The sequence below is a fragment of the Phyllobates terribilis genome, unplaced genomic scaffold, assembly GCF_046119375.1.
Source record: "Phyllobates terribilis strain yellow unplaced genomic scaffold, ASM4611937v1 Scaffold_17__1_contigs__length_24005725, whole genome shotgun sequence".
NCBI classification, from domain to species: domain Eukaryota; kingdom Metazoa; phylum Chordata; class Amphibia; order Anura; family Dendrobatidae; genus Phyllobates; species Phyllobates terribilis.
In genome coordinates this window covers 16,246,006-16,271,434 of record NW_027362777.1, presented here as the reverse complement: position 1 = coordinate 16,271,434, position 25,429 = coordinate 16,246,006, and the positions used below count along the sequence as shown (strand labels likewise).

Here is a 25,429-nt window from a genome sequence, read left to right as displayed (position 1 = left end):
GGACTCCTCTCCAGACTCCTCCAGGCGGCTCCCATCTTCTCTGTTTTGTTCTGTATCCGCCCACATTGAGGGTGGTCCCGGGGCAACTTGGTGATTGTCAGTTCCAGGGGCAGTCCCCCCACACTGATGGACATCTCTAACATCACAGTCTCTGCTGGTGGGGGCGGTTTCCGCTTTTGGCGCCATTCCTAGACCTGGCCCACGATGGGAGGTGGCCTCTTGCCACCCTCTGGCACGCCCATAATGGCGTCCGCTCTGCCAGGGCGGGAAATCTTCTGAAATGGCGGGAATCGTCTCCCAGTGGCGGGAAACTCCGTGGATGGCGGGAAAAAGCTGCAGATGGCGCCGGATGGCGGGAAAACTCCACCGATGGCAGGAAGGAAGCGGAAGATGGCGCCGGATGGCGGGAATCTTCACCACAGGTAAGTTTGAACAGTCTTTTTCAGGCACGCAGTACCCGGTGGTTGCGGGCACGATATCCTGCCGACTACGCCAAAAGTTGACGCGCCCCCTGGGCCAGTGCTGTAGGGGATACCCGGAGCCGGATCTCGATGGGGGTAGTAGTCCTTGTGGCGGTGACCCGGTCCGTGCCCAGGGTGTCAAACTAAGTGGCAGTCTATGGCAGTAGATGTTAACTTGATTGTCGACTACGCCACCCGTTGAGTGCGGCTTTGAAGCCGCCGCTGCAGAGCAGTCCGCTGAGGCCGGTGGTATATGTGCAGCAGGGATGGTATAACCCCCAACGGGAGGGGTATGGCCTCAGGGCAGCAGGTGTAGATGGTGGGGGTTGTGACGGTGCAGTAAGAAGACTCAGAGTCGGGAGATGCAGTTCAGGGTTTTTACTTACTGGTGTTCTTTTAGTCACTCTGGCCTTGAGTGACCACCCGAGCCGTGCTGCGTCCACCAGGTCCTGGACTCGGCCAACCCCCAGGCAATTCCGGAGCGTGGTTCTGAGCTCCTTTCTGACTCTCCCTTCCTCTGGCCGTTCCCACCAGGGATCCACTTTTGGCCGGCTCCCTCGGGTCTCTTGGTGGTCAACCCTCCTCTGGGCTCCCTGACCCTATACTTGGTGTGCCTTTCTAGTGGATTTGGTGAGGGTCGTGGCAGATCCTGACCACGACCTCCGGTTCCTGGCTAAGGTTTGTTTTGGCCTCTGCCAGCTTGGGATCCGGTACCCTTGTCCGCCAACCCTTCACCCTTCTGTCCTTATTCTGGGATCTTGGGGTTCTCTTCCTGTTTCCTCTCTGGGTCCTTCCTACTCCTCTCTCTCTCTCTGCAGGCTCTGTTCTGGAGCTGGGCCCAGCCGGAGCCACGGCTCCCTGTCAGCCCTCCTGGCCGAGCTCCTCTGCTCTGCTCAGGCTCTCCTAGACTCTTCTTCTCCCAGACTCTTCTTCTCCCTGCAACTAGATGGTGCCCACCTTATATATTCCCTCTATGTGTGAGCTCAGGTGACCAGCACCCAATGAGCTCCTATCTTTACCCAGACTACTCCCCCTATCTGCCCCTACACTACTGGGATGTTCCACCCCCCTCCCACTCCAGCCAGGGACAGACGCTGTCGTACCTGCACATATACTGGTGGGAGTACCGTCGTTCTGTCCCCCGGAAATGGGATGTATGTAGTGCATGCAGCCTACTAGCTCAGTTCCACACTCCATCCTTACCCGGGAGTGGAATACCACACCTCTGGCTTGAGGTGTAATACCCCTGTAGCAGCCGAGTCCTCAGGGTGCTACACATGCAGGACGCGAGTGCCAACATGGCGTTATAATGACACTGCATGCACAGGCATCCCTGTATGCACCTGTGCGCACCCAGTGGCAGGGTTCTTTGAAGTTCTGGGCGCCCACACTGATATGATTATATCAGTGCTGGCGTCTGGACCCCTGCAGGCACCGGCTATTGCCAGGACAAAGATCTCTTTGATCCTTTTGTCCTAGCAGTGTGACTCTCTACTAACATGGTAATTAACCATGTCAGCATATAGTCAAAGGCAATAGATGGACATCTGTCCATCTTCTTTTGACATGCCCAGACTTTTCTTGTCCTGGGCATATCTGAAAAGTAGGGGGATTATTATAAGGGGGCCAACTATATATGTGTGGAGGCACAATTATATTTATGTGCATGTGGACATATATATGTGTAGGGACACATGGGGACATAGGCACATAAGGCAATATATCCACATGCATATACAGGTACTTCTCACTAAATTAGAATATCATCAAAAAGTTAATTTATTTCAGTTCTTCAATACAAAAAGTGAAACTCGTATATAGAGTCATTACAAACAGAGGGATCTATTTCAAGTATTTATTTCTGTTAATGTTGATGATTATGGCTTACAGTCAATGAAAACACAAAAGTCATTATCTCAGTAAATTAGAATACTTTATAACAACAGCTTGAAAAATGTTTTTTATAATCCGAAATGTTATCCTACTGAAATGTCTGTTCAGTAAATGCACTCAGTACTTGGTCGGGCTCCTTTTGCATCAATTACTGCATCAATGCGGCAATGTGGCATGGAGGCGATCAGCCTGTGGCACTGCTGACGTGTTATGGAAGCCCAGGTGGCTTTGATAGCAGCCTTCAGCTCGTCTGTATTGTTGCGTCTGGGGTCTCTCGTCTTCCTCTTGACAATACCCTATAGATTCTCTATAATAGATTCTCTATGGGGTTAAGGTCAGGCAAGTTTGCTGCCAATCAAGCACAGTCTTACTGTTGTTTGTGAACCAGGTATTGGTACTTTTGGCAGTGTGGACAGGGGCCAAGTCCTGCTGGAGAATGAAATTTCCATCTCAAAAAAGCTTGTCGTCAGAGGGAAGCATGAAGTGCTCTAAAATGTCCTGGTAGACGGCTGCGCTGACTTTGGTCTTGATAAAACACAGTGGACCTACACCAGCAGATGACATGGCTCCCCAAACCATCACTGATGGTGGAAACTTCACCCTAGACCTCCAGCAGCTTGGATTGTGGCCTCTCCACTCTTCCTCCAGACTCTGGGACCTTGATTTCCAAATGAAATGCAAAATTTACTTTCATCTGAACACAACACCTTGGACCACTGAGCAAAAGTCCAGGTCTTTTTCTCCTTGGCCCAGGTAAGACGCTTCTGGCGTTGTCTATTGGTCATGAGTGGCTTGACACAAGGAATGCAACACTTGTAGCCCATGTCCTGGATACGTCTGTGTGTGGTGGCTCTTGTAACAATGACTCTAGCAGCAGTCCACTTCTTGTGAATCTCCCCCACATTTTTCAATGGCCTTTTCTTAACAATCCTTTCAAGGCTGCGGTTATCCCGGTTGCTTGTGCACCCTTTTCTACCACACTTTTTCCTTAAACTCAACTTTCCATTAATATGCTTGAATACAGCACTCTGTGAACAGCCAGCTTCTTTAGCCATGGCCTTTTATGGCTTACCCTTCTTGTGGGGTGTGTCAATGACTGCCTTCTGGACATCTGTCAAGTCAGCAGTTTTCCCCATGATTGTGGAGCCTACTGAAACAGACTAAGGGACCTTTTTAAATGCTTAGGAAGCCTTTGCAGGTGTTTTTGTTAATTATTCTAATTTTCTGAGATAATGACTTTTTTGTGCTTTCATTGCCTTTAAGCCATAATCATCCACATTAACAGAAATAAACAATTGAAATAGATCACCCTGTTTGTAATGACTCTATATAATATGAGTTTCCTTTTTTTTATTGAAGAACTGAAATAAATTGACTTTTTGATGATATTCTAATTTAGTGAGATGCACCTGTGTATATATATATATGCATTCGCATACATGGTAGTATGAAAAAACATATATATATATATATATATATATATATATATATATATATATATATACAGTACAGACCAAAAGTTTGGACACACCTTCTCATTTAAAGATTTTTCTGTATTTTCATGACTATGATGACTATGAAAACTGTACATTCACACTGAAGGCATCAAAACTATGAATTAACACATGTGAACTTAACAAAAAAGTGTGAAACAACTGAAAATATGTCTTATATTCTAGGTTCTTCAAAGTAGCCACCTTTTGCTTTGATGACTGCTTTGCACACTCTTGGCATTCTCTTGATGAGCTTCAAGAGGTAGTCACCGGAAATGGTTTTCACTTCACAGGTGTGCCCTGTCAGGTTTAATAAGTGGGATTTCTTGCCTTATAAATGGGGTTGGGACCATCAGTTGTGTTGTGCAGAACTCTGGTGGATACACAGCTGATAGTCCTCCTGAATAGACTGTTAGAATTTGTATTATGGCAAGAAAAAAGCAGCTAAGTAAAGAAAAACGTGTGGCCATCACTACTTTAAGAAATGAAGGTCAGTCAGTCCGAAAAATTGGGAAAACTTTGAAAGTGTCCCCAAGTGCAGTTGCAAAAAACATCAATCGCTACAAAGAAACTGGCTCACATGAGGAAAGCAAGACCAAGAGTCACCTCTGCTTCTGAGGATAAGTTTATCCAAGTCACCAGCCTCAGAAATCGCAGGTTAACAGCAGCTCAGATTAGAGACCAGGTCAATGCCACACAGAGTTCTAGCAGCAGACTCATCTCTTCAAAAACTATTAAAAGGAGACTTTGTGCAGCAGGCCTTCATGGTAAAATAGCTGTTAGGAAACCACGGCTAAGGACAGGCAACAAGCAGAAGAGACTTGTTTGGGCTAAAGAACACAAGAAATGGACATTAGACAAGTGGAAATCTGTGCTTTGGTCTGATGAGTCCAAATTTGAGATCTTTGGTTCCAACCACCGTGTCTTTGTGCGACGCAGAAAAGGTGAACGGATGGACTCTACATGCCTGGTTCCCACCATGAAGCATGGAGGAGGAGGTGTGATGGTGTGGGGTGCTTTGCTGGTGACACTGTTGGGGATTTATTCAAAATTGAAGGCATACTGAACCAGCATGGCTACCACAGCATCTTGCAGCGGCATGCTATTCCATCCGGTTTGCGTTTAGTTGGACCATCATTTATTTTTCAACAGGACAATGACCCCAAACACACCTCCAGGCTGTGTAAGGGCTATTTGACCAAGAGGGAGAGTGATGGGGTGCTACGCCAGATGACCTGGCCTCCACAGTCACCAGACCTGAACCCAATCGAGATGGTTTGGGGTGAGCTGGACCACAGAGTGAAGGCAAAAGACCAACAAGTGCTAAGCATCTCTGGGAACTCCTTCAAGATTGTTGGAAGACCATTTCTGGTGACTACCTCTGGAAGCTCATCAAGAGAATGCCAAGAGTGTACAAAGCAGTCATCAAAGCAAAAGGTGGCTACTTTGAAGAACCTAGAATATAAGACATATTTTCAGTTGTTTCACACTTTTTTGTTAAGTATATAATTCCACATGTGTTAATTCATAGTTTTGATGCCTTCAGTGTGAATGTACAATTTCCATAGTCAAGAAAATACAGAAAAATCTTTAAATGAGAAGGTGTGTCCAAACTTTTGGTCTGTACTGTATATGCATGCATATTTTAGGACACTTCCCTTTACACTCTTTCCTCAGTTCGAAATGTAATTAAGAAATGGCAGTCAGCAGCAAGGAAGACCAAGCTAAATTTCAGTGAGAGCTGCTCGTAGGATTGCTGGAGAGGCAAATCAGAAACCCCCCTTGACTGCAACAGACCTTCAGAAAGATTTAGAAGACTCTTTAGTTGTTGCACATTTTTCTACTGTTCGGAGACACCTGCACAAATATGGCCTTCATGAAAGAGTCATCAGAAGAAAACCTCTCCTGCGTCCTCACCATAAAATTTTGTGTCAGAAGTATGCAAAAGAACATCTAAACAAGCCTGATGCATTTTGGAAACATGTTCTGTGGACTGATGAGGTTAAAATAAAACTCTTTGGCCACAATGATCAAAGGTATGTGTGGAGAAAAAGGGGCACAGAATTTCAAGAAAAGAACATCTTGCAAACCATTAAGCATGGAGGTGGATCAATCATGCTTTAGGGTTGTTTTGCAGCCAATGGCACGGGATCATTTCACGGGTAGAGGGAAGAATGGATTCAATGAAGTTTCAACAAATTCTTGACGCAAATCTGTAAAAGTTGAAAAGAGGATGGCTTCTTCAAATGGATAATGGATCCTAAGCACACTTCAAAATCCACAATAGACAACCTTAAAGGCACAAGATGAAGGTTTTACAATGGCCCTCACAGTCCTCTGATCTGAACATCATTGAAAATCTGTGGCTAGACCTCAAAATAGCAGTGCATGCAAGACGACCCAGGAATCTCACAGAACTGGAAGAATTTTCCAAGGAAGAATGGATGAAAATCCCTCAAACAATAATTTAAAAACTCTTGTTTGGCTACAAAAAGCGTTTACAAGCTGTGATACTTGCAAAAGGTGGTGCTACTAGGTACTAACCATGCAGGGTGTCCAAACTTTTGCATCGGCCCATTTTCTGTTTTGTAATTTTGACCATGGGTGTTTAAACTTTTACATGCCACTGTGAGTAAAGGAAATTAAGTTAAGGAAGGATTCCTTATCTTAGACAAACAGGATTTAAACAAACAGTTGTCTATACTAGAGAGGAAGCTACAGTGTTGCATAACTGGGACATCCATTCTCCTAAGGAGAGCTGAAGATGCAGTGCCACAGCAATGAGTGTGTGGCCCTCATTGAATGGACTTTGAAAGTACTAGTGAGGAGTCGTACCGATGCACCTCAGCCAGTGAGGTCCTCACAAATCAACTTTGAGCACTGAGTTGCCCTGAGGGGCTGTAACGACACATCTCAACCTGTATGGTCCCCACAGGGATGATGGACCTTCCCATAATGGCTTGCTGGACTGTTATAACTTTTGTTAAAAGCTACATGTACCGCCACATGTAACCATAAAGTTCTTGACTCAGCATAATGCAGGAGAAACATTCATAAAGTGTTGTACCTGCTATCTGATATATATATACTTGTCATCAAGTTCTTGTTAAGTAAAGTAAAGTTTATTTTTGTACTTTGGTCTGCTTCATTTATCTCCATACCATCTGGACTGGGCTTGCCAAGTACAGTGGCAGCATACGGCCTTCAGAGTCGGGAAATATGACTCCGCCAAATTAAAGTCTGTGATGCAACGTGGCATTGGTGGATGGAACAAGACATGATGTCCCAGATGTGCTCGATTGGATTCAGGTCTGGGGAATGGACAGGCCGTTCCAAAGCATTAATGCCTTCATCATGCAGGAACTGCTGACACACTTCAGCCACATGAGGCCTAGCATTGTCATGTATCAGAAGGAACACAGGGCCCATTGCACCAGCATACGGTTTCACAATGGATCTGAGGATCTCATCCCAGTACCTAATAGCAGTCTGGGTACCTCTGGCTAGCACATGGGGGGCTGTGCGGCCCTCCAAATAAATGCCTCCCCACACCATTACTGACCCACTGCTAAACTGGTCATGCTGGAGGATGTTGCAGGCAGCAGAACGTTCTCCACGGCGTCTCCAGACTCTGTCCGTCTGTCACATGTGCTCAGTGTGAACCTGCTCTCATCCGTGAAGAACACAGGACTCCAATGTGGAATCTGCCAATCTTGGTGTTCTCTGGCAAATGCCAATGACCCTGCACTGTGTTGGGCTGTAAGCGCAACACCCACTTGTGGACGTCGAGCCTTCATACCACCCTCATGGAGTCTGTTTCTGACAGTTTGAGCTGAGAAATGGATGTTAGTGGTGTGTTAGAGGTTATTTTGCAGGGCTCTTGCACTGCTCTTCCTGTTCCTCCTTGCACAAAGGAAGAGGTAGCAGTCCTGCTGCTGGGTTGTTGCCCTCCTACGGCCCCCTCCACATCTCCTGGTGTACTGACCTGTCTCCTGGTAGAGTATATGCTCCATGCTTTGGACACTGTGCTGACACACAGTTACCCTTCTTGCCACAGCTCTCATTGATGTGCCATCCTGGATGAGCTGCACTACATGAGCAACTTCTGTGGGTTGTAGACACCGCCTCATGCTACTGTACGTCTAGGGGTGAGAGCAATGACAAAATGCAAGTGACCAAAAAAGCCAAAAAGGATGAGAACAGAGAAATGTTCTGTGGTCACCACCTGCAAAACCACTCTTTTATAGGGGGTATCTTGCTAATTGACTATAATTTCTATCTGTCGTTTCTTCCATTTACACAACAGAAAGAGAAATTTATTCACAACAGTGTTACTTCATAACTGGACAGGTTGATTTCACAGAAGTGTGATTGACTTAGAGTTACATTGTGTTGTTTAAGTGTTCCCTTTATATTTTTGAGTAGTGTACTTAACAGCCCCATACACGAGATACATGTTGGCTGAACGGTCATTTGGCAGATGGCTATTTTTCCCGACTCCCCCATACACACAAATATTCCAGCTTTCTTGTGGTCTGTATGAGAGAGTCACCTCCATACTCCTCTAGTGGAGGATTATCTACAGAAAAAATAAATGGATTAGCCTCTAAAATTCAGGATGCCAGATCCTTCTCTGCCCTGACATCATCTGTCGGGAGGCCCCCAAATACATTTTATAGTCAGCCACCCCCCCCCCCAATTCATTACTTCCATGCAACTTTAGTCTAATGTGTATGGGGGCTTTAAAATGTAACTCATTGGACGCTGCCTCTGGCCCGGCCTAATAGACTTTCGTACATTGCAGGTCCAGACACCATTATTAGGTACTTAAGTATCATAGTAACTAGGCAGCCCCATACTATCAAGTACTTGGGGGAGGAGGGGCATTCAGCCGAACTCTGTCACACCTTCTGAGATGCCATGTTTGCTTTTGACAGCAGCAATTGGTTAAACTGCCAGGGTTTATGTAGCAGCCGCACCTGTGCCATCCCTGCCATGAACATCTATGTTTAACATGTTAGAAAATAACAAAATGTGTCTTCTGCTTTTTGCATGTTTTTTTATTTTTATAAGAATTGTTGGTGCCAATTTTCTTTTGAAACATTTTAATTTCTGCTTTTTTTCTGGTGTTTTTCTTGTAATATAGTAAAGCCTAAGGCCAGAAATAAACTCCATAAAACCCTGTACATGGAGACTTTGCTATCAAATAATTTCTGCCCACAATATTTGTGCCAACAAAAAAGGTTTTATAAAAGCATCAAACTTCTGTGTGTGAATCAGACATGAGATCTAACGTGATGGAAGATTACAGTCCGGGGAAGACGGGAAACATTCATATAGACGACCGGTGATGATATAGTCAGTGACGGACTGTGGCCAAATATGTTTCTAGAGCCGTAGTAGAAGATGAAGATGTCGTCCTCATTATGAAGTAGTTATTTCTCATGTCACAGGTAATGAATATCTCCTGCAGTATTACTAATGCCGATTCCAGTGTCCGTAAATGAGATGACAACTAGCATCATGGAAGATGAGTCTATGAGAAAACATATTCAGCTGCAGACTGCGAGGAAGAAACTACTTGTTGGCTGTGTTCTAAAATATATTTGTTTTATTAGCAGATGTAAAGAAAAAACTAAATAGTGTAAAATAATACATCTCCTCATATTTTTCTCTAATTATCTCCAGTAATTGTATTATTACACAGGATTTTTATGATGTTACATCTACTTATTTTCTTCTCATTCAGGTCTCTACAGTATTCGATCCGCTCAGTAAAATCTTCTATATAAGAGAGTTTTCCTGATTTATCCATCACAACAGGATATGGACAAGGACAAGATGGCAGAGAAAATATTACACCTTACCCTAGAGATCCTCTTTCGACTTACTGGAGAGGTGAGAGATTCTGATGACGTCACATTACATCATTCTTATCTATAGGAATAACAGATGGACAGAACTGGAGAGGTGAGGACCCTGGAAATGTCTGTAGTGAGATTTATTAATGTGTCTCTCCATAACCAGGATTACACAGTAGTGAAGACCTCTAGTGAGCGCTGTCAGGACCCTGTGTCTGAGGGATGGGGAAGACCCCTGAGCCCAATCACAGGGCCTCCACCTCACCCCCTGATACATGAGGACATCAATAACCAGAAGATCCTAGAACTCACCTACAAGATGATTGAGCTGCTGACTGGAGAGGTGACACTGCTGGGAATGCTGGGACATTATACAGTAACACTATGAAGGGATCGGGGGGGTGACTGTATCATTATGTGTATCAGGTTCCTATAAGGTGTCAGGATGTCGCTGTCTATTTCTCCATGGAGGAGTGGGAGTATTTAGAGGAACACAAAGATCTGTACAAAGACGTCATGATGGAGGTTCCCCAGCCCCTCACATCACCAGGTAATAGACTGGACTAAATACACACGGCCTATAATTATCTGTATGTAAAGAATGAATTCAGTCCCTGTATGTGTTCCCTCCAGATCTATCCAGTAAGAGGACAACACCAGAGAGAAGTCCCCATCCTCTTCTTCCACAGGACTGTAAACAAGAAGATCCCAGTGTTCCTCAGGATCATCAGGTAGATGGAGAGAAGGTGTCATGAGATCTCCCCTATGATGTGTAGACGGCTGTGAAGGTCTTGTGCTCAGCAAGGCTGTGGTGTCGGAGTTGGAGCCCATTTTGGTGGATTTGGAGTGGTATCAAATGGACCGACTCCTAAAATATATAATAAATTGGGTACAGTAGTTCAATGCAGTTTTTGGGGAATATTTTTTCATAAGAATTTGGGAAAGTTATGAAATGTCCTATAAATGTCTGTCCTATTCCTGATCTAAGGGTCTGGACTTTTAGCTGAGATGAATCTGTGCTACAGTAAATTTATCACTTAAACATGAGCCATGTATGAGGGAGTCGTGGAGTCGGTGTCATGGAAATTGAGGAGTCGGGAGTCGGAGGTTTGGCTTACCGACTCCACAGCCCTGGTGCTCAGTCTTGTTTTATCCACCAGTATTATATGTTTTATACTTGTGTAATGAGAATGGTGGAGATGGCAGGATTAGAGCTGATCATAGATGGGACTTCTCCATCTGTCTGTGACTTTTACAATATTTGTTTCAGGGTGAAGATCTGACCCATATTAATACTACAGAGACATATGTGAGGGGTGATGAGCGGTGTAAAGAGGAGATTCCTACATATGACTACCCAGGTGAGTAGTAACCACTAAATGCAGAGAAGTTACAGATTCTTCTCAGTCACCGGCTGTGGCTGCTTTATCGGTGGTGTAGTCCGGCCATATCACAATCGTGTGATCACCATTCTCCTCTAGATCACAACATTCTCCCCTACACAAAACTGTTAACCCCTTTCTGACGTTGTAAGTAAAAATACATCCCTGTTCCCTGGACTGTAAGGACTAGGTACATATTATTACGACATGGCGATCGCACCCGCACACAGGCTGTACTAGCGCAATCGCCGCCCAGGTCAGCTGATTCTGACATCTGACACCCGGCACGCAGTGCCCACACCTCTCCCGGCAGCACTTAGTGAGTGCGCAGAGGGACAGCAGCGGGGTCCCGATCGTTGCCATGGTGACCCGATGTCGTCATGATAACATCCGGGTCACCAGCCCCAGCAAGTTAAGTTTGATCATGCGCAGTGCATGATCAAAGTAACTTGTGTCTGCAGAGCTGACAGTTTAAAAGTTATAGCAGTGATCCTGCTCTGCTATACCTTATAACTGCGATCAGCCTGTTGTAAAAATATATTAAAAAATATATATTTTTACAAGATATATTAAAAATAATATATGGAAAAAAAATAAACAATAAAAGCACACATATATGGTATTGCCGTGTCCGGAACAACCTGACCTATAAAATAAAGCTGTCCCACTAGTTAACCCCTTTAGTGAACACAGTAAAAGAAAAAAAAACTAAGCAAATAACGGTGCTTAATCATCATATTTCCAAACAAAAAGTGGAATAAAACGCGATAAAAAAGATGAATGTAAATAAAAATGGTACCGCTGAAAACGTCATCTTGTCCCGCAAAAAAGAAGCCGCCATACAGCTCCATCACACGAAAAATAAAAAAGTTACAGCTCTCAGAATAAAGTGATGCAAAAAAAAATTGTTTTTATTGTGTAACAGCGCCAAAACCTAAAAAAACAATATAAATGTAGTACGGCTGTAATTGTACTGACCCAAATAATAAAGCGGCCTTATACATTTTTCCACACGCAGAACGGCATAAAAAGAATGCCAAAAAAACAATTCCTGAATTGTTGGTTTTTGTTTATTCCACCTCCCAAAAATCTGAGTAGAAAGCAATAAAAAAAAGTCACTTGCCCAAAATTAGTACCAATAAAAACGTCAACTTGTCCCGCAAAAAACAAGCCGTCACATGACTGTCGGCCGAACTATGGAAAAATTATAGCTCTCAAAATATGGCGATGCAAAAACTTTCTGTGCTGCTGAATGTGCTCATATGGTCCCTACAAGACCAGGTCCAATCTTTCTAGCCAAACTTCACTTTTATGATCGACAACATTAAATGTGCAGTGAGGGACAAGTGTGAATTTCTGTACAACAGAGTTTCCCTTTATCCTGACTTTTCAATTTCTTTTAAAACCAACTAACTTCAAACAGGATTGTGATAAACAATACAGAAAACATTACACCTGTGCCATGATATATCTCTAAGCTGTGCGTGGCTGATGGCTGTAATATACATTTATTCACGCCTGCAGGAGATGTGTTGGCTCCAGCCCTGGTTTCATGGATTCACTCCACGTCATAAATTCCATTATGTTTTCAATCCTAAGGAATTCAGATTACTGCACAATCTCTCCTGAAATGGGGGCGCTAATACTTTCTCTACTCTTCTGGTCAGGTTATTGTAGCTCCAATGGTCCACCATAAATGAGTGTAACTTCAGTTTAGTGTTGGATTTCTCCCTTCATACATATATTGTTGTTGAGGATGTAACATAGAATAAAAAAATGTCTTTTTTTATAGCTTTATTTTGTATGATAGTTTGATTGTGGTCGGATCGGCCTGCCTCACTTATGTGAGTCTGTAACTCCCTGGTAGTCTTTAAAAAAAGATCTCCATTGCCTCTTCCAAATGCCCGAGATCTAAATTTAAGACACCTCAGCTCTGCACTATTATAAAAAGTTCTCTTTGAATGTCTAATATTTCTTCTTGAAACTCATCTGACAGAAAATATTGTCCCTTACGATAGTTTAGATTCCCAAGAGCCACCGAGCCCCATACTCCAATTACCACAGAGAGGTTTCACCACTAGTTACTCATTTATTACTGATGAAGACTGTTGAGTTTGATCATTTCAGTAGATGTTATTGTCTGTAGTCAGTTTTTGACTACAGTAGTTACTGCCCAAATTTCTCTGATTTAACCCCTTCCTGCAGCCAGTTTTGTGATCCTAATCAGGCCCCATTTTTCAAATCTGATGTGTGTCACTTTATGTGGTGATAACTTTGAAATTCTTCTTAAAGGATAATAGGAAACAAATGGACCTTACAAATTATTTTCCTTGAATCCTACAATATCCTATATACGGTTGTACACTACTGTCTGGGCACATGGCAGGTTAAGAAGGGAAGGAGCGACATTTAGCTATTTGAATATAGATCTTGCTGAAATAGTTTGCAGACACAATGTCGCATGGTCACCTGCCAGCTCAAAAGATGACCACCACAAACAGGCTTGGTGCCATCTACTTCATTTTCCAGATCCCACGAATTGTCTTGTTCATCACCATTTAATCAATCTACATAGATCTGGACTTACACAGAGACCTCTAGGCTTGGGCCACGGTGTTACCTGCTGTTCTGTGGAGTGAGATGGGAAGAAGAATAATCAGGTAGTCGGGTCAGAACCAGGAGAGCAGAGAAAATACAAAATCAGAAGACACAAGAGTAGTCAGTAAACGGGCCGAGGTCACAACAGGAAACAAATACACAAGCCGGGAGCTGAGCACAGAGGACTGAACCAGAGGAGGACAAGGCTGTATCTGGCAGCTTCCAGCAATATGCTTCCAGCTTTAGTAGGGTGCGGTGCTTTCCAAATGGCTGAAGCAGGGAGCAGATTACTCCAGCTGGACAGCACACACCCCCATACTGCCAGACTGGATGGTACTAAAGGTCCCTGGCACCCTAATCTTACTGGCTGGACAGAGCCTGCGCCGCCCAGAGCTTCTGGTTCTGACGTCTCCTCCATCACCAGCGCCGCCTGCAGGATGAATAAGGCGGCTCCTGGTGACAGAAGCAGACGTCGCAGGAGCAGATCCCAGAGGAGATGGGACCCACCATTTACAGAAGTCCTAATGTGACCAAATTGCAGAAAACCAGAGCAGTAGAAATCACCATAAATTGACTCCATTTTGGAAATTATAACCCTCAGTGGAATAATCTATAGAAGTAGGGAATATTTTGATTCCACATGCAAAAAAAGAAGAAAAGAGAGGCGCTCCTGTGTATACCCGGTGATCTTTGAGGGGAGGAAAATGGAAATAGAAATGTACTAACCTTGTGTGGTTGCGGACCCCTGCACAACCACGGATTAAGGCTCCGGTGTGAACTGCACACCGCACGGGTCTCAGGCTGACCGGCTGACAGAATCACATGGGGCGTGACATCACCGCGGGTCCTTGTAAACGGTTAATAAGCCGATATCTGCAGCCCCCAACCGCCCACCCAAGAGGGAATCAAGAATACAAAGTACAAAGTCGCTGCGGTTTTCAATGGGGTAAGGTGACAGCAGGCCGGGGTATTTGTTACTCCATCATTTTCTTTATTAATCACATGGCTTCACAACATGTTTCGGCTAATACCGCCATCATCAGGTGATGGCCAATATTACCACACAAGCACTTTATATAGAAGTTTAACCAATTAACCAGCAGGTGCCAACAATTAACCAGTTAACCCTCAAATCTCCATTACCATATATACAGGTTCCCATTCTAAGGGCCAACCTGACTTGGCCGATAACAGAGACAAAACATCAACACTAACATAAGACTACATGAAAAAACTATATATACATATAAAAGAAGAATATAAAAAGAGTAAAAGCTGCATATATTCATAATTACACTCATATTAAAAACCTAATAAAAATAAATATCCACTATATTTTTCAAATCCACATAAATTATATTACTTAGTTAATAATATTTTCAAGTGAGAGATTCAAACCTTCCGGGGATAAAGTTCCCAACTTATAGATCCAATAATTTTCCCGGTTTACCAACCTTTTCTATCTATCATGCACCGTGTCAGATATATGATCAATAATCGTAAGGTGCAGATATTTTGGATCTTTCTGATCTTCTAAGAAGAAGTGCTTTGACAACTATGTAACAAATCTCCATTTCTAATATTCTGCCAATGTTTATTTAGCCTGGCGCGCATTGGTTGTATGGTGCGACCTACATACTGTAGACCACATGTGCACTCCAACAGATATATCACATATGACGGCAGTCTGTCCGGCATCTAATCTGAAAAGTCTCCCCCGTGGTGAGCAAGCTAAAAGTTTTTGTTCCGTTATTAATGATCCCACAACAGAGACATTTTGATGTTCTACATGTAAAGCACCCATCCCCCCTTCCTTGGTTTATATTTTTATACTTTATATAACTCTTAGTCAATGATGTGGAGCTAGGCGCTAACACATTTTTCAGATTCTGACACCTCCTATATATAATCCTTGGTTTGGCCGGCAGTTGCTTGCCCAAAATGGGATCACTGGATAAAATGAACCAATACGTCTTCAATAGGTTATTAAGAGTAACTCTAGATTGGCTAAATGTTGTAATGAGACTATACTCGGCACTCAATGGGTTAATAGTCTACTTTTTTTTACCACATTGGTAGGTCCGGCCAGATTCCCCTTATTGTTTATCATTTCCAAGCATTTTTCTTGGGATAAACATTTGGCTTTCTTATATGCATCACTTAATAATTTGTCAGGATATCCCTTTTCCCTGAATCTCATCTTTAAAATCCTAGATTCATTAATAAAATCCACATCTCTACTACAATTTTTCCTAATTCTCCAATACTGTCCATAGGGAATATTACGCACCCAGACTGGAAGATGGCTGCTATCATATGCTAGGTAACTATTCACATCCACCTCTTTGAAATGCGTGGAGGTGATTATCTTTCCTTCTGGGTTTTTTTTTAATCAGGAGGTCAAGGAATTGAATACTTAAACTGGATATATTAGATGAAAAACTAAGACCCCAGGTTTTATTATTTAATTCAGATACAAATATAGATGCTTCCTCATGGGTACCAGCCCTGACAAAGAAAAGATCATCTATAAATCTCCTATAGAGACATATATGTCTAGTATATAGATGGGACTGTACGATGAAGACAGACTCAAACCTCCCCATAAATAAATTAGCATAGCTAGGGGCGAATCTCGTCCCCATCGCACAACCTCTCATCTATGTCTAGTATATAGATGGGACTGTACGATGAAGACGGACTCAAACCTCCCCATAAATAAATTAGCATAGCTAGGGGCGAGTCTTGTCCCCATCGCACAACCACTCATCTGTTTATATGTGGTCTCTTCAAATAAATTTTTTTATTGTTTAAGATAAACTCAATACTTTCTAATAAGAACCTTTTCTGTTCCAAAAATATAGAGGTATCTGAACACAAATAATGATCAATAGCCTCTAAACCTAAAATATGTGTAATGTTGGAGTATAAGGAACTCACATCTAAGGTACAAAAAACATAATAATAATAATCTTTTTATTTATTTAGCGCCAACATATTCTGCAGCGCTTTACAATTCAGACAATTTACAGACATTATTGGCACTGTCCCCATTGGGGCTCACAATCTACATTCTCTATCAGTATGTCTTTGGAGTGTGGGAGGAAACTGGAGAACCCGGAGGAATCCCACACAAACACGGGAGAACATACAAACTCCTCGCAGATGTTGTCCTCGGTGGGATTTTAACCTAGGACCCCAGCGCTGCAAGGCTGCAGTGCTAACCACTGAGCCACCATGCCGCCCTCCTCCTAGGGAGGTAAATCCCTCATCAAGCTAATAAAATGTGAAGAATCTTTTAAATAACATTCAAGCCTAATCACATATTTTGTAAAAACAAATCGACATAATGTGATAAATTAGCTGTTATAGATTTTATCCCCGAAATGATGGGGCGACCAGGGGGATTGGTAGTACTTTTATGGATCTTGGGTCGGAAATAAAAATAAGGGGTCTGAAAAAATTGTATATCCAAAAATTTTTTCTCTCTCACATCCAAGATCCCCTCCCTAAGGGCCCCCTTAGTTAAGCTTTTATATTCCATAAAGATGGTGACAGAATTATCACAATCTAATTTATTATAATAATCAGTATCGCCCAGTATCCGCAAACCTTCTCCAGTGTACCAACCCCGATTCATCACCACAATACCACCGCCTTATCAGCTTCCTTAATAATTATTCCTTTATTCTTCCGTAAACTAGAGATGGCTTGTCTTTCTGGAGTCGTCAGGTTATCCCTCTTTTTAATATGAGTAAAAGTGCGAATGTCTTTTAAAATCAGTTGCTGAAAAGTCTCGAGATGAGTTCCCTTATGGTGAGTAGGATAAAAATGAGATTTACCACCTAGTGGAACATGGTGGAAACCCATAGCGGGCACGTGATTTTCGACTCCATTATTAGCAAAGGGTATACTGGCGTTTATTGATTTACGTTTTTCTTCAATAATAAAGTGATGTTTTAACGTCAATTTCCTAAAGTACTCATTCAAATCTACATATAAATTGAAAACATTCAAACTTGAAACAGGTCAAAAAGAGAGTCCTCTACTCAATCGTGAGATCTCAGCCTCAGACAAGGTGTGGTCAGACAGGGTAAAAATGCCTACCATTTTCTGTTTCTCATCTTTTTCGCCTTCCTCAATATTTACCCTAATGGCTTTGTCTTTTTAATTAGCAAATCCTACAGGGCTGCTATTTTTTGGGATGGCTCTACCTCGCCCCCTACATCCCCGATATTTCTTTTTCTTTTTGGTTGGCGAACTTGGGCCGGCTGAAAAAACGGTGGGATTTTTGTATCATAAAGGAGCGGTGTGTTTTTTTACCATTGAGAGGCGGTGCAGTTTCATTAGTTAATATTACAGCTGGTGATAACAATTCTATTGAAGAAGTTATATTTTGTGGAGGTGGTAGCTTCACTGATTTATCAGTGGAACCTTCCTCTAATGATGTATGCCCTACACTTAATGACTGAGATATTATTGGTAAGGAATTTTGGGAATCAGGATGGATAGTTAAAATAGAAAAATCCAATGCACTAACACTCTGCGTTGAGGTTGCACCAATTAATTCATTTAACCCAAAATGAATTAGTGATGATTGCTCTGTATCATTGGAAACACCACTATCCTTATTCACCACTGGTAAGATAGAATTAATAGCTCCACCAGTGTTTGCTTGATTCTCCCCAATAGGAGAAGGACACAAAGTAACTATTGCACTGTTAGTTTCCATATCCATAGTTTGATTCGACAGGCACTTTCTGCACTGTGGATGTTGGAGAGTGAAAATTGCAAATATTCCATTTTATTACCCAACACATTGTCTCCTGGATCACAATCTGGGCACTTACATACCATAAATTAAGTGGGTTCTTCTCACTATAGTAATGCCAAGTACATGGATGATAAATGTGGTTTGGACACACTGCAAGGCTCAGAAGAGAGGAAGAGATATGACTTCGGGAGAGAGCGGATATTGCTGGATTGGTTTATGGAAGCCATGTTGCTTTTCTAGAACCTTTGAGCCACTAATAATGTGGAAACCTCTGTTATTACACTGACAGATGATGGACCTGAGTTGGGGACTTGTTTTTTGTGAGATGAGTAGCAGTTTTTATTGATATTCTTTTCACCTACAATGGTGAAAATAATATTTGATACACTGCTGATTTTTCAAGTTTTCCCACCTACAAAGAATGGAGAAATCTGTAATTTTTATCGTAGGTACACTTCACCTGTGAGAGACATAATCTAAAAAAAAATCCAGAAAATCACATTGCATGAATTTTTACTTAATATTTGGTACAGAAACCTTTGTTTGAAATTACAGAGGTCAGAAGTTTCCTGTAGTTCTTGGCCAGCTTTGCACACACTGCAGGAGGGATCTTGGCCCACTCCCCCATACAAATCTTTTCCAAATCTTTGAGGTTTTGGGGCTGTCGCTGGGCAACATGGAGTTTCAGCTCACTCCAAAGATTTTCTATTGGGTTCAGGTCTGGAGACTGGCTAGGCCACTTCGGGACATTGAAATGCTTCTTATGGAACCACTTCTTAGTTGGCCTGGCTGGGTGTTTCGAGTCATTGTCATGCTGGAAGACCCAGCCACGACCCATGTTCAATGCTCTTACTGAGGGAAGAAGGTTGTTGGCCAAAATCTTGCGATACGTGACCCCATCCATCCTCCCTTCAATACGGTACAGTCGTCATGTTTGGGATGGTGTTCTTGGGTTTGTACTCATCCTTATTCTTCCTCCAAACACGGCGAGCGGAGTTGATACCAAAAAGTTCTATTTTGGCCTCATCTGACCACATGACCTTCTCCCATGCCTCCTCTGGATCACCCAGATGGTCATTGGAGAAGTTCAAACGGGCCTGGACATGTGCTTGTGTGAGCAGGGGGACCTTTAATGCCCTGCAGGATTTTAATCCATGACAGCGTAGTGTGTTACTAACGGTAATGTTTTAGACTGTGGTTCCAGCTCTCTTCAGGTCATTGTCCAGGACCTCCCGTGTAGTTCTGGGCTGATTCCTGACCTGTCTCAGAATCATTCTTACCCCACGAGGAGAGATCTTGCATGGAGCCCCAGACTGAGGAAGATTCAAAGTCATCTTGTGTTTCTTCCATTTCTTAATAATTGTGTCAATAGTTTTTCCATTCTTGCCAAGCTGCTTACCTATTGTCCCGTAGCCCATCCCAGCCTTGGGCAGATCTACAATTTTGTCCTTGGTTTCTTTAGACAGCTATTTGGTCTTGGCCATGGTGGAGGTTGGAGTGTCTTTGATTGAGTGTGTGGAAAGGTGTCTTTTATACAGGTAACAAGTTCTAACAGGTGCAATTAATACAGGTAATGAGTGCAGAGTAGGAGGGCTTCTTAAAGAAAAACTTAACATGTCTGTGAGAGCCAGAATTCTTGCTGGTTGGTAGGTGATCAAATACTTATTTCATACAATGAAATACAAATTAATTATTTTAAAATCATACAATGCGATTTTCTGTTTTTTATTTTTAGATTCTGTCTCTCACAGTTGAAGTGTACAGACGATAAAAATTACAGTCCTCTCCCTTCTTTGTAGATGGGAAAAATTGCAAAATCACTAGAGTATCAAATACTTATTTTCCCCACTGTACATAACATTGTTTGGCTTTTTATTCCATATTTTGGAGGCAGAATGAACAAACAGTTGAACACCACACTTTACTGGTTCACGCTATGAGGTTTTCTATTAGACTGTGAACTGTCATTGTCTTGGTGAATAATTCAATATTTTTACATAACTTGCCATTTTTACAGACAGTTTAAGTAGAAATGTTCAAAACTATAAAATTCAAGGATATTTAATTCAAAAATAATAATTGATTTTCTTCTTGGCAGATGACTGTACCAGAAGATCAGAGGGACAGCCGACATCTTCAATTTTTAAATCAGATGATCTTGAGATCCCTCAGGCTACAATTGAAGTGAATTCCATTACTCCAGATCTACCATCATCCCTTCACAGCAAAGATTTATCATCTAGTCTTATGAAACAGGTCCTGTCTTCTGATTCATTACTGACTATTAAGGAAAATCAAAGTCCCAAAATAAGCATTAAAAAACGAGTTGCTCCTAAAGCAAAGAAGCCATTTTCACATTCTGAATATGGAAATAGTTTTCCTCTCAAAATGTCTCTTCTTAAACATCAAAAAATTCACACAGCAGAGAATATATTTTCTTGTTCCAAGTGTGGGAAATGTTTTAACCAGAAATCAAATCTTGTTAGTCACCAAAGAACTCACACAGGGGAGAAGCCATTTTCATGTTCAGATTGTGGGAAATGTTTTACAGAGAAATCGAGTCTTATGAAACATCAGAGAACTCACACAGGGGAGAAGCCATTTTCATGTTCAGAATGTGGGAAATGTTTTGCAGAGCAATCAAGTGTTATCAAACATCAGAGAACTCACACAGGGGAGAAGCCTTTTTCCTGTTCAGAATGTGGGAAATGTTTTAACCAGAAATCAAATCTTGTTAGTCACCAAAGAACTCACACAGGGGAGAAGCCTTTTTCATGTTCAGAATGTGGAAAATGTTTTACAATGAAATCAATTTTTGTTAAGCACCAAAGAACTCACACAGGGGTGAAGCCTTTTTCATGTTCAGAATGTGGGCAATGTTTTAGTCATAAATCCGATGTTGTTATACACCAGAGAACCCACACAGGGGAGAAGCCTTTATCATGTTCAGAATGTGGGAAATGTTTTACACAGAAATCACATCTTGTTAGTCACCAGAGAATTCACACAGGGGAGAAGCCATTTTCATGTTTAGAATGTGGGAAATGTTTTACACAGATATCAAATCTGATCAGACATCAAAGAACCCACACAGGGGAGAAGCCTTTTTCATGTTCAGAATGTGGGAAATGTTTTAACCGGAAATCAGATGTTGTTATACACCAGAGAACCCACACAGGGGAGAAGCCTTTTTCATGTTCAGAATGTGGAAAATGTTTTAACCGGAAATCAGATGTTGTTATACACCAGAGAACTCACACAGGGATGAAGCCTTTTTCATGTTCAGAATGTGGAAAATGTTTTACACAGAAATCAAATTTTGTTAATCACCAAAGAATTCACACAGGAGAGAAGCCGTTTCCATGTAAAGAATGTGGAAAATGTTTTATTGTGAAATCAGATGTTGTTATACACCAGAGAACTCACACAGGGGAGAAGCCTTTTTCATGTACAGAATGTGGGAAATGTTTTAACCGGAAAGCAGATGTTGTTATACACCAGAGAACCCACACAGGGAAGAAGCCTTATTTATGTTCAGAATGTGGGAAATGTTTTACCGAGAAATCAACTCTTGTTACACATCAGAGAACTCACACAGGATAGAAGCCATTTTAATGGAAAATGTTTTGCGAATAAATCATCTCTTCTTAGTCACCAGAGCAGTCACAAGGAAGAAGCCTTTTTTTTTTTCTTAATATGGGAAATGTTTAACTTGGAAAAACAAACTTATTAGCAAGAAAAAATCTTTCTAATAAGTGAGTGTGTCTTATAGACTTTAGGCAGCTTCCTGTTACTGAGGAAAACATTGAAACAGTGTCCTTCCTGATCAATCAGAAAATTGCTCTCTCCTCCACTCCACTTATCTAACTGATTGGTGCAAAGTAGGAGAAGAAACTACAGGAACCTGCACAGAGGCTGCATGTCCTGAATGAGCAGCTGAAGACTTCCTCAAGGACCTTTCAGATCATTTATGAAATGAGCCATTTTTAATGATTTTGACCATGTGAATTCAAATTGCACAATAAAATTTTTAGTTGCCTCTTGTTTCTGTGATATCAGAGTTTTCCTTTTACTGCTACATATAATTGATGAAAAAACACAGCAAAAAAGGGCAGCAGGGACCTGCCCAGATCTTCAGAACTAAATGCACTACCAGGGTGCAGCAAACCCACATAAAGATGGCGGCTACACAGGTGCAAAATACTGATGAGACAATCACTCACAACCTAACATTTCATGGAGGGGGTGACTGCACAAAATGGCTTGTATAGGGTGCTGTTCACACTAGGGTAGTGCACAGTATCCGGCTTACAGTCTACTAGTTAAGCCCATACTATTAGATTAGGCGGGCTGCCCAGTATTATCCAAGTGCACCCCATAGGAACAGACACCCCAGTTTACAATGCCGGAACTGATGGGCCTGGCTGCACCCTGGAATTAAAAAGTGCAAAAATACATATATATAATATATGAGATATTAGTTGATATGTTGGCCAAAATATGTAAGCTCGGAACCCGCGACAAGGGTTCTCATGCTTACGAGCCCTACTCTAAACACAAAAAGCAAAGCCACACCAAGAAGAATTAAAATTCCCCCTAGTGTGAACAGCACCCTATACAAGCCTTTTTGTGTGCAATTCAAATACTAAGCAGTCACCCCCTCCATGAAATGGTAGGTTAATTATTCTTGGTGTGTCTTTGCTTTTTGTGTGTACATATAATTGATGCATAAAAGTTTCAGTACTTTGAAACATTATTTTTGCAAATATAAAGATGCAAATATTTTGTTATGCCAATTTTCTGATATTTATTTAGAGGAAACTTAACAACAGTTCAAATAACTAAAACCTGTCTAAACACTATTGCGAAATATAAACAGTTACAGAAATTGCGATACAAAATTTGGTCCTCATTCAGGGACAACTCTTTTTTGCTTGCTTCTTGTACTCCTGCATTGAATCATTTCTTACAATTGTTCAATCATTATCTGCAAGCATTTTCATTGATATCTTTTCTCCATATCCGCAATATCTTGGTGAAATCTCTCAGCATGCTTGTTGCTCACAGCTCTGCTGTCACAGCTTCCCTGTCCCTAACGCTAGGGGTGCCCTAGCTGGCCCTGTTCCCTGGATTACTTCTGAAGGTGAAGATGCTGGGGCGATGTACCTTGTCTGAGCTCCTCAATCCACCTGCTCCCTTCCCCCACCCGGGGAAGAGAGGAGTAGTAGTGTATCGCAATACACCAACCAGACTAACACGGTAATACAAACAGGGATAAAGGAAATACCAATCATACAAATATATGCACACAAACAACAGAGGATAACACTGGGGAGTGGAAGAATGGGGTAAAACCAAAGTAGAAGAAGAGGATTATACACACAACCAAAACCATGCAACAGTCTTAGCTAAATCCACAAACGCCTTCTCAAACAACAGCTAGCTCTGGTAATGACTGCTAGCTAGAATCCAGTATATATAGGAACGGGGAGTGGCTAATAGTGAATAGCTGTGAACACTAAGGCAGGAAAGCTTCAAGGAGCTCTCAACTGAGCAGATTAACTCCTGTACTGTTAGAAGAAATCTGCACCATTTAATATGAAGGTGAAAGGCTTCTAATGAGTGCAGGATTAGGAGGAATCAGACTCTGCAGTGTTCTGGCTCCTCTCTGTCGCAGTAAACCCATGACAGTAACCCCTTCTACGAGGGACCTCTGGAACCTCATAGCTGGGTTTATCAGGGTGTACCGCATAAAAATACCAGATCAACCTGGCTGCATGGACGTCAGATGCTGGTACCCACATCCTCTCCTCAGGACCATAACTCTTCCAGTGTACCAGTTACTGAAGTGACAGATGAACTAAGCAAGAATCAACGATCTTACCTATTTGGAATTCCAAATGTCCATCCACAATGACCAGAGATGGCAGTAGCGCTGATGATACAAAGGACGCAACGTATTTTTTGGGTAGAGACTAATGGAACATTATGGATCCTAAAGGTGGGCGGCAAATCAAGGTGGAATGCTACGGGATTGACGACGGCCACAATCTTATAAGAACCAGTGAACCTGGGACCCAGTTTCTAAGATGGAACCTTCAACTTAATGCTCCTTGAAGACAACCACACCAAGTCATCACACAGGTCCAGACCCACCACACGTCTCCAATCAGCCACACTCTTATATTTGGACCCCATCTTCCTCAAGCAATCAAGAACCCTTTGCCACACAGACGTAATTGAAGATGGAAAACGTTCTTCAGGTATTCCTGTTAAATGGGGACTTACCAGTGGATTCATGACAATGATTATTCACTACAAATTCAGCAAGAGGTAAGTCAGTAACCCCATCCTCCTGATTCTCAGACATAAAACACCTAAGATAAGTCTCAAGATTCTGGTTAACATGTTCAGTTTGCCCTTTAGACTGCGGAAGACTGCTGAAGAGAACAACAGATGGATCCTCAAAAGATTGCAAGATGCCCATCAAAATTTGGAAATAAACTACATCCCCCAATCAGAAAAAATATCAGTAGGGTTCCCATGTAATTTTACCATCTCTCTGATGAAAATCTGCATCAAAGTCTTGGTGTTAGGTAATGCGGGTTGCACAATGAAATGTGACATCTTACTGAATCTGTCCACCACCACCAAAATTACAGTATTACCTACCGACACGGGTAGATTAGTATTAGTGATAAAATCGAACGATAAATGAATCCACAGTCTACTGGGAATCGCCAATGGATGGAGAGACCAAGATGAACAAGTATGAGAGATCTTAGAACATGCTCAGACACGGCAGGCGGCTACATACTCGTGAACATCCTGATGAACTCCTGACCACCAAAAACGCAGAGTAAGGAGATCTGTAGTGTCTTTATAACAGGGATGTCTGTCCAAGACCCAATCATGATGTTCACTGAGAACTCTAAGATGGAGATTCACATGTACAAACAGTTTACCT

General features: G+C 42.2%; 1 protein-coding gene across 1 annotated transcript in view; it reads left to right on the top strand.

Annotated features, from left to right (window-relative positions):
- Positions 1-25,429, top strand: part of LOC141176123 (uncharacterized) — an 85,098-nt gene that overhangs the window by 16,298 nt on the left and 43,371 nt on the right. The window contains exons 2-7 of the mRNA XM_073660117.1: positions 9,597-9,745; positions 9,875-10,051; positions 10,135-10,258; positions 10,342-10,439; positions 10,979-11,069; positions 20,561-21,948. Of these exons, the coding sequence (XP_073516218.1) occupies positions 9,674-9,745; positions 9,875-10,051; positions 10,135-10,258; positions 10,342-10,439; positions 10,979-11,069; positions 20,561-21,948 (1,950 nt within the window). The 5' untranslated portion in view covers positions 9,597-9,673. The remainder of the gene's footprint in view (positions 1-9,596; positions 9,746-9,874; positions 10,052-10,134; positions 10,259-10,341; positions 10,440-10,978; positions 11,070-20,560; positions 21,949-25,429) is intronic.